The sequence below is a fragment of the Capricornis sumatraensis genome, chromosome 17 (assembly GCF_032405125.1).
Source record: "Capricornis sumatraensis isolate serow.1 chromosome 17, serow.2, whole genome shotgun sequence".
NCBI classification, from domain to species: Eukaryota; Metazoa; Chordata; class Mammalia; order Artiodactyla; family Bovidae; genus Capricornis; species Capricornis sumatraensis.
Window position 1 is genome coordinate 58845643 of NC_091085.1, and position 9707 is coordinate 58855349.

The following is a 9707-nucleotide window of genomic DNA, read 5'->3' on the forward strand; positions in this document are numbered from 1 at the left end:
GGGGAGGCAGGATGAACTGGGAGATTGGCACTGACATACACACTATTGAGACTACGGATAAAATGGAAAACCTAGGTAGAGCACAGGGAACTTTACTCAATACTCTGTGGTGACCTAAATAGGAAGGAAATCCAAAAAGGAGGGGATATATGTATATACATAGAGCCAATTCATTTTGCTGTACAGTAGAAACTAACACATCATTGTAAAGCAACTATCCTCCAATTAAAATTAATTTTAAAAATAAAAATTAAAAATATGTATTTGATCTGGGATTAGACAATGGATTCTTAGAAATGACACCAAAAGCATAAGCAACAACAATGACCAAAAACTGGAAAAAAGGGAGGGAGAATTAGATGAAAGAGGTCAAAAGGTACAAATTTCCTCTTATAAGTACACACTAAGGATGTAATCTACAAGGACAATATAATTAACACTGCTGTAGACTATATGCAAGCTGCTAAGAGAGCAAATTCTAAGAGTTCTCATCACAAATAAAATTTTCTATTTCTTTTTGTCCTGTTTTTAAAAAAACTTTTTATTTTATATTGGAGTACAGCTGATTAACAATGCTGTGATAGTTTTAGGTGGACAGCAAAGGGACTCAGCCATACATAAATACGTATCTATTCTCCTCCAGACTCCCCTCCCACCCAGGCTGTCAGACAACATTGAGCAGAATTCCCTGTGCTACACAGTAGGTCCTTGTTGGTTATCCTTTTCAAATGTAGCAGTGTGTATAGGCCACATTCCTCAAAATGGTAAGTGAACTGGAAAACCATAGAGTTCAAGTAGTTCAAGGTCAAGAGAGAAAAAAATACGTTTAGTTTTCAGAAAACTAAATCCTCTCCAAATTGATTTTAAAATATTTTTAAATTCTAGAAATCTATTGTAAACCATGCGCTCTGTAAACTATAACAGGAATGAAAGTTCCTCACCTACAACATAGGCATATATACACAGCTCTAAATGGGTCTGTATTGGATTCCAGAATGCACGAGCGTGTGTACAGACGCTCAGCCATGCCTGACTCTCTGCGATGCCATGGGCTGCAGCCTGCCAGGCTCCGCCGTCCCTGGGATTCTCCAGGCAAGAACACTGGAGTGGGCTGCCATTTCCTTCTCCAAAGCATGAAAGTGAAAAGTGAAAGTGAAGTCACTCAGTTGTGTCCGACTCTTCGCGACCCCATGGACTGCAGCCCCCCAGGCTCCTCCACCCGTGGGATTTTCCAGGCAAGAGTACTGGAGTGGGGTGCCATTGCCTTCTCCGACAGGCATATATACACAGCTCTAAATGGGTCTGTATTGGATTTCAGAATGCATGTGCTCAGTCACGCCTGACTCTTTGTGACCCCATGGACTGCCAGTAGCCTGCCAGGGTCCTCTGTCTATGGGATTTTCCTGCGGAGAATACTGGAGTTGGTTGCCATTCCTCCTCCATCTATTTCTTTAATTTTGTGTCTATATGAAATGATAGGTGTTCACCAAACTTACTGTGATATCACTTCATGATGTATGTAAGTCAAATAACCATACTTTAAACCTTAAACTTGTACAGTGACTGTGTCAATTATATCACAATAAAACTGCCAACAAAGGTCCATATAGTCAAAGCTGTGGTTTTTCCAATAGTCATGTATGGATGTGAGAGTTGGATTATAAAGAAATCTGAGTGCCAAAGAATTGATGCTTTTGAACTGTGGTACTGGAGAACATTTGAGAGTCCCTGGGACTGCAAGGAGATCCAACCAGTCCATCCTAAAGGAAATCAGTCCTGAACAGTCAATGGAAGGACTGATGATGAAGCTGAAACTCTAATACTTTGGCCACCTGATGTGAAGAACTGACTCATTGAAAAGACCCTGATGCTGGGAAAGACTGAAGGCAGGAGAAGGGAACAACAGAGGATGAGATGGTTGGGTGGCATCACCGACTCAATGGACACGAGTTTGAATAAACTCCAGAAGTTGGTGATGGACAGGGAGGCCTGGTGTGCTGCAGTCCATGGGGTTGCAAAGAGTCAGACACAACTGAGCAACTGAACTGAATTGAAAACTGGAAGAAAAAAATTGATAAAGTGGACTTTATCGAATTAAAACTTTTGGGCTTCAAAGAACACCAACAGGAAAATGGACTTCCTAGACAAGTAGGAGAAGTCTTTGGCATATCATATATCTGATAAGGGACTAGAATCCAGAGTGCATAGTGAACTTTAAAAACAAAAGACAATTTAATTTAACAACAAAATTAAACAACAAAAAGACAACCTAATTAAAAACTGGCAAAAGGTCTCAACAGACATTTCTTCAAAGAAGACATATAAACATTCATAAGCCTTTAAAAAGATGTTTAACATCATTTGCCACTAGATCAAATGGATCAAAATGACAACGAAATGCCACTTCACACCCTCAAGGAAGGCTGTAATCAAGATTATTATAGCCATTGTTGGTGACATCATAGAAAATTACAACCCTTATACACTGCTGATGGGAATGTGAAATAATGTAGCTACTTTGAAAAAACAGTTCCTCAAGGGAATTCCCTGGCAGTCCAGGGGTTAGGACTCATTTTCATTGCCAAGGACACAGGTTCAATCCCCAATCAGGGAATTAAGATCCTACAAGCTATGTGGCTCACCCAAAAGGAAGAAAAACAGTTCCCTAAAAGGTTAAACATGCAGTTACCATGTGACAAAGCAATTCCACGCCTAGGTAACATAACGAAGATAAATGGAAACACACGTCCAAACAGAAACTTGTATACAGGTTTATATTCTTGTATCACAGAAGCATTCTTCATAGTAGCCAAAAAGTGAAAACAATCTAAACGTCCTCACGTGATAAATGGTTAAGCGCTCTGTGATATATCTACACAACAGAAGATGATTCGGCCATAAAAAAGAATGGAACACTAACACATGCCACAACGCAGGTGACCCTTGAAAGCATGATGCTGGGCAAAAGATGCCAGACACAGGGATTTCCTTGCTGGTCCAGTGGCTAAGACTCCAGGCTCCCAGTGCAGAGGGCCAATCCCTGGTCAGGGAACTAGACCCCACATGAGGCAACCAAGACCTGGCACAGCGGAATAAATATTAAAAAAAAAAAAAAAGAAGCCAGACACAAATCCTACAGACTGAAGGATTCCATTTACATGCAATGTCCAAAAGAGGCAAACCCACAGACACAGAAAGTAGATTAATAGTGACCTGGGAAAACAAACTAGTGAAAATAACAGAAAAGAAGCAGACTCACAGATACAGAGAACAAACCAGTGGTCACCAGTGGCGAGAGGGGTGGGGCAGGGGGCAACACAGGAGTAGGGGATGAAGAGGTACAAATGACTACGTATAAAATAAATAAGCTACAAGCATATACTATTGTACAGCCCAAGGAATACAGCCAATATTTTATAATAATAACTATAAATGGAGTATAACATTTAAAAATTGTAACTATGTTATACACCTGAAATTTACATAATTTGCAAATCAACTATACCCAGATAAATAAATATACTTAATTTCTAGTGAAAACAAACAAACATAAAACAGTCTGGGGATGATGGGCATGAGAGTGACTGCAAATGGACATATGGCTTCTTTTCGGGAGTGCTGGAAACATCCTCAAATTAGATTATTGCGATGGTTAAATTTACTAAAAAAAAAAAATCACTTAAAACATCTATTTTTCTCTCCTTTTTGTATTTTCTTAAAGGCTTCCAAGTAAGACATTAAAATCATCCTCTCAGTATCATCGCAATCAGGACTTTATTCAAACAGACACATTTTTTTTTGTCCGTAATTGCTGCTTAGACACTCAGTATCATCGCAATCAGGACTTTATTCAAACAGACACATTTTTTTTTGTCCGTAATTGCTGCTTAGTCACTCAGTCATGTGCAACTCTCTGCAGCTCCATGAACTGTAACCCACCAGGCTCCTCTGTCCATGGAATTTCCCAGGCAAGAATACTGGAGTGGGTTGCCATTTCCTATGCGAGGGGATCTTCCTGATCCAGGGATTGAACCAGTGTCCCTTGTAACTCCTGCACCGGCAGGTGGATTCTTTACCACTACCGTCACCTGGAAAGTCCTTTGTCCACAAACTAGGCTGAAAAGGCTAGATAAGAAAACACTCAATTGGAAAACATGACATACAATCTCAGCTTTTGAAAGACCACGCACTAAAATGCTGTTGATGGGGACCTGCTGGTGACCTCCACATGCTACCAGGTACCACAGTTTTTGCACCCAATAATCAGAAAGACCATACCTGGTCACAGCAGCAGCGAATGTCACAGGCCTCTGCTGTCAAATTACAAGGGCAAGGACCAAGGGGCTGATACACCTGGTTAGGAATGACAGTCACATTTTCTGAAAAGTACAAACAACAGAGAAGTTCAGCTGTGAAACACTGATGAGACATGGCCACATTTTAGACACTCAAAGAAAGCTGAGTTGTATTACAAATCACCATTACCAGTATTCCACATCAAGGTGTCCCTGAGATGGGCTATATCTACTGAGGCCTGCATCTACTCCTCCAACAAAAACCCAAATAGAAGAGAAGGTCCTAGTTATACAAACTGAACAAGTCACAGTTGATCTTGAAGATGATCAAGTCACTAAGATTTGCAAGTTAAGACAAACGCAATGCACTGATTTTTCAATACACTGCCCAACTCCTTTCATAACACAGACTGATTTTTAGCATCTACTCCTCCAAATCCATTACCTCTTTCAACAGATAAACCTGAAGCCATGACCTAAATGTCCACTGACAGATGAGTAAAGAAGACGTGGTACATATAGACAATGAAATATTACTCAGACATGAAAAGAACAAAATGGGGTCATTTGCAGTAATGCAGATGGACAGAGTCTGTCATACAGAGTCAACTAAGTCATAAAGAGAAAAACAAATATTGTATATGAACGCATGTATGTAGAATCTAGAAAAATGATACAGATGAACCTATTTTCAGGGCAGAAATAGAGATGAAGACGAAGGGAACAAATGTGTGGACATGGAGGGTGGGGGAATTGGGAGTGGGTATGCCCACTGCCACGTGTAAAACTGATAGCTAGTGGGAACCTGCTACAAAGCACAGGGAGCTCAGCTCGGCGCTCTGTGGTGACTAGATAAGTGGGAAGGGAGACCCAAGAGCAGGGGGTTGTATCTATACACATAGCTAATTCACTCTGTTGTACAACCTTGTAAAGGAACTATACCACAATTTAAAAAAAAAAATCTGAAGCCATGGTGACATTTCAGTTTATCTAGAAGCCATCTGACCATAAAATCTCATTTAACTGAGCTACACACTCAACCTCAAGTCCCATCACACTGTGAATGCAAATTTTCACATCCTGATTCTGGTTCAAGTGTGGGGGAAATTAGTAATTTTCACACTGACTGGAAAAGGAATGTTATATTACATTTTAGCCTCCTAATTCGGAATCCAGAGACTAACAGTTGGAAAGCTATGTACACGACTATTTGTGTAAACTCTATGTATCAGTCAACTTCAATAACAGGATAACTGAAGCTTCTAAAGAACAACTATTCTATATTCTATGCTATAATATAGTAGAACCCTAGTATGTCAGTGGTATCAAGAATAAGAAAGTCTGAATAAGAGACCATGTCACAAGGGTAAGGGTTTGACCCTCAGTATAATCAAATCCATGAGACGTAAGCAAGGCACTTTAGAATAGGGTTTTACTATGTGATATATAGATAGATATTTGTGAATCTATCTATATGCCTCCCACATTGTTGGCTAGCTTCCTTGTTACTAAGCATACCGCTTACCTCCTGGCTGTCCTTCCATCTTTTTTCTTGTTCTGATCTCTGTCTGACTGGGTGCAAAATTTTTCATACCTTAATGGGGTCAGAGTGGACATCTCATAATTACCAATATATACAGACTCTAATTTTCCTAAGTTTGGCTATTTGTACAAGGACATTCTGAAATATTACCTAACTATATTTAAGCATATTTTTTAAAAGAAAAAAAAGTTGCTGCTCTGAGTGGTACAGTTACTATTAAGCCCTCCTGGGCTTAATAATTTTCTTTTTTGGCCATGCTGTGTGGCTTATGGGATCTTAATTCCCCAACCAGGGATCGAACCCACGCCCCTTGAATTCAAAGTGAGGAGCCGTAAATCACTGGACCACCAGGGAATTCCCTGGAAACTGTTAAAATAAGAAAATTAAACAAAAGAAAAATAAGTTTAGGAAAGCAAGACAGACTCACGAGCGAAGCACACAAACTGCATGGCACACACTTACATTCAAACATCTGCAGTAAACATTTTGATAGTCGGAGACTTTACTTGCCTGATGCATTTTGCCCCAGAGAGGAGTTGGCATAAATTTCCACATGAATGAGCAGATGTGCTAAACAGGATGTATTACGAAAGGCTGAAACAAGAAGAGTTTGGACAATACACGGGGCCTCCAGGAAGGGATCTGTCTCATTAGAGGAACATGACTGCAGATCCCTCTTCAACCTCACGGTCACTTCCAACGAATTCTGAAAGGAAAATATCACTGTACTTTATATGGTGACTCAAAACGCCATCTATAAGAACACATAAGGTTAAGTAAGCTCAATCTGCCTCCATTCATTTTACAAAAGGCAAACTGGACCAAGGATGACATCATTCTGCTCAATTTTACCCTGTAAACCTACAGCAGTACACAGGCCCTGATTCCTAATCCTCAGCTGAATATACAAGCAAACAAGTTGTGGCTGCTGGTTGTTTGGTCACCAAGTCGTGTCCAACTTTTGTGACTCCATGGACTGTAGCAGCAGGAGTCTCTGTCCATGGGATTCTCCAGGCAAGAATACTGGAGTGGGTTGCATTTCCTTCTCTAGGGGATCTTCCCGACCCAGGGACTGAGCCCAGGTCTCCTGCATTGGCAGGTGGATTCTTTACCACTGAGCCACCTGGAAAGCCCTTTGGCTGTTTAGAGAAAGCTGAACACAGGTCTGATAAAGGTATTTGTCTGGCACCTTTATTATCCTACCAGCAGAAGATTAAATACACACAAATAAAAGTCCATGGAACAGGCCCTGGTTCCTAGGGTGCAAGCAAAGTCTGTCTGTCTCTTTTATGTTCGGAGTTGATGTTTTGCAGATACTAGGCACTCTATGAAGTATCTATTAAGTGGAAAATATTTCATTTCTCCAGGCTTGAGTGTGCTTACACATAAGCCCAGAGTTGGGTGAGACCAGCAATTCATGAAGCTCTTCTGAGTCACAGGTTCATCTGATAATCTGACAGAAGCTGGAAAGCCTCTCATCAGAAAAAAATGCACACACACATAACTTTATACACAATTTTAGAGAGTTCATAGCTTTTTTTTTTTTTTTTTTGCCTCTGCCATGCAGTTTGTGAGATCTTAGTTCCCCAACCTGGGAATGAACCTGGGCCCTTGGTAGCGACAGCATGTTGTTCTAACCATGGGACCACCAGGGAATTCCCTCACAAGCTTCTTGAAACTCGTCCAAGAACCTCTGGGCTGAATGAGTGCCTACAGGATCAGATGGCCCACAGGTTCATGGTGGTTCCAAGCACTAAGTTCTATTTTGTCTGATTAAAAAAACACTGCAGGGGAAGTTCCCTGGAGGTTCAGTGGTTAGGACTCGGCACTTTCACCACCTTGGTCCAAGTTCAATCAATCCCTGCTCAGGGAACTAAGACCCTATAAGCTGCTGGGCGCAGTCAAAAAGAGAGAGAGAAAAAAACAACACTGCAGGAGCACCAGATGCAGGACTCCACAGATGCTGCTGAGAAGGTTTCCACCTCTGGCCTTACCACAGTCGGGGTGACAGTCAAACTCCAGTCTCCTGTCTCATTGTTCAGCTCGCCACAGGTGGGAACTGGCAATAAACCTACAGGAGAGATTAGAATGCAAGAGAGTATCGTCCAGCAAGGTATGCACTCTGGAGTCAGATTTCCTAGGATGGAACACCTTTCCAAGCCTAGGACTGGACTCTTTGCAAGCTGTGTGACTCTCGACCTGTGACAACCTCTCTGAACTTCAGTGTCTTCATTTGTTAAAAGGAACTAAAAGACATTACTGTTCTTATTAGGAAAATGAGGTGATGTATTTAAGTACATGGGATAGCTCAGTGAATGCTAACTTGTAATTTCAAGCTTTCTTTTACTCATCCTGTCTGTTGGTCCTCTGGTCCACAGCAGCCCCCATCCCGACTTTGCAGGGGACAGCCCCAAGGGACTCAGAAGATGCCACCTGGCCAGGCTTCTTGGGCGGCCTGAAGCTGGCCCAACCTCCTCCCTCCCCACAGACTCTTTACCCATCTCGTCCCGCAGCTGGGTCAGGGACACAGTCACATCCTCGGTGCCTCCGACCAGAGACGCGCTGACCACAGGGCCGGACATGCGGATGACAGAAGGAATGAAAACTAGGCGGGAAGAAAGGGACAAGGAGGAGTTAATAGTTGCAGAACCGCTGGGTGGTGGCTTTCTTTGCGGTGTCTTCCGCAGCTCTGGCGGCAGTCCCAGATTTGGCCTCAAGAATCGTCCTCGCCCTCATCCCCGTCTTGCAGGCCCCTGCCCCGCCTTACACACCCAGATCTCCCCTCAGCGGCCTCAAGACGCCTTGCAGAAAGAGGAGTCCCAAAAGCAAAGGGACCGGCGGCGACAAACGCATGCCTGGGGGCTCGCCGGGCCTGCACAACAGGGCTGCGCCCGCCTTAGAAGACTGGAAGCGCGGGGACTCGGAAGCACTGCCCGGGAGGCCTGGCCGCCACCATCTTGTCAAGCGAACGCCTGGAGCTATGGCAACCACCAATCGGCCGCCGGTCTGACGAAAGGCGAGCCGTGATTGGACCAATCACGAGCAGAGAGAGCCCGCCCTCAAACCCATCCGCAGCAGCCTAGCCCTGCCACGGGCCTTAGGTCCTTCTAGCGGCATCACTCCATGTAAAGAATCACGAAAAAGTAAGAGTCCGCGTCTAGTTTAAAACCCCGAGTTTCTCCAACATGGAGTTAATTCAGTCATTCTGGAGTTAGTGCAAATGCGAGGCCGCAGGCACTGGGTTCTAAACAAGCAACTTTTAAACTTGATTTTTTATGAGAATTTGGGGGGAGGGACAAAAAGGGGGTGAAGTTGCAGCGCTGTAATTGTTCTGTTGTATTGTTTTTATTATTCTCCGTTTTTCAGAGGTTTTGTCTGTTTCTACCACACAGAGTGAGACAGTGAAGGATAGGGAAGCCTGGCGTGCTGCAGTCCGCGGGGTTGCAGAGTGGGACAGGAGTTAGCGACTGAACAACCACCACATAGAGCTCTCAGATCTCTGAAAGTAGGTCTTCTCAAACTACACACACGAAGTTTTAGCACCATTAGAACAGATGCAAAATTACCAAAATTCTGCCTGGGGAAAAAAAAATTCATTTTTCTTATGTCAGCAGCCTCAAAGGATCGCAAGCGTTATCATAGCTCGGTGACTTAAAGGTGCAGGGTCTGAGGCTGGACTGCATGGTTTGAATTTCACCTTCCTTTATGTTAAGTGATCTTGGGAAAGTCACTTAACCTCTCTAATCTTAGGTTTCCTCAGCTGTATTCCCCCCGCCCCTCATCTTTAAAGGAGGTAATAGTCTCTCCCAAATAGGGTTGTGTGAGAAGTGAGGCAACACACCTAATAAGCTTAGCCTAATGCCTGATGT

The 9707-nt window shown here is 42.9% G+C and overlaps 1 protein-coding gene across 1 annotated transcript in view; it reads right to left on the reverse strand.

The window, feature by feature from the left end:
- The window catches only part of TCTN2 (tectonic family member 2), a 28782-nt gene extending 19827 nt beyond the window's left edge, over positions 1-8955 (reverse strand). Inside the window, exons 1-6 of the mRNA XM_068989612.1 lie at positions 8935-8955; positions 8610-8844; positions 8336-8443; positions 7833-7909; positions 6349-6544; positions 4279-4379 (exon numbers count right to left, since the gene is read on the reverse strand). Coding sequence (XP_068845713.1) covers positions 4279-4379; positions 6349-6544; positions 7833-7909; positions 8336-8443; positions 8610-8844; positions 8935-8955 — 738 coding nt within the window. The remainder of the gene's footprint in view (positions 1-4278; positions 4380-6348; positions 6545-7832; positions 7910-8335; positions 8444-8609; positions 8845-8934) is intronic.
- Between the last annotated feature and the right edge of the window lie 752 nt (positions 8956-9707).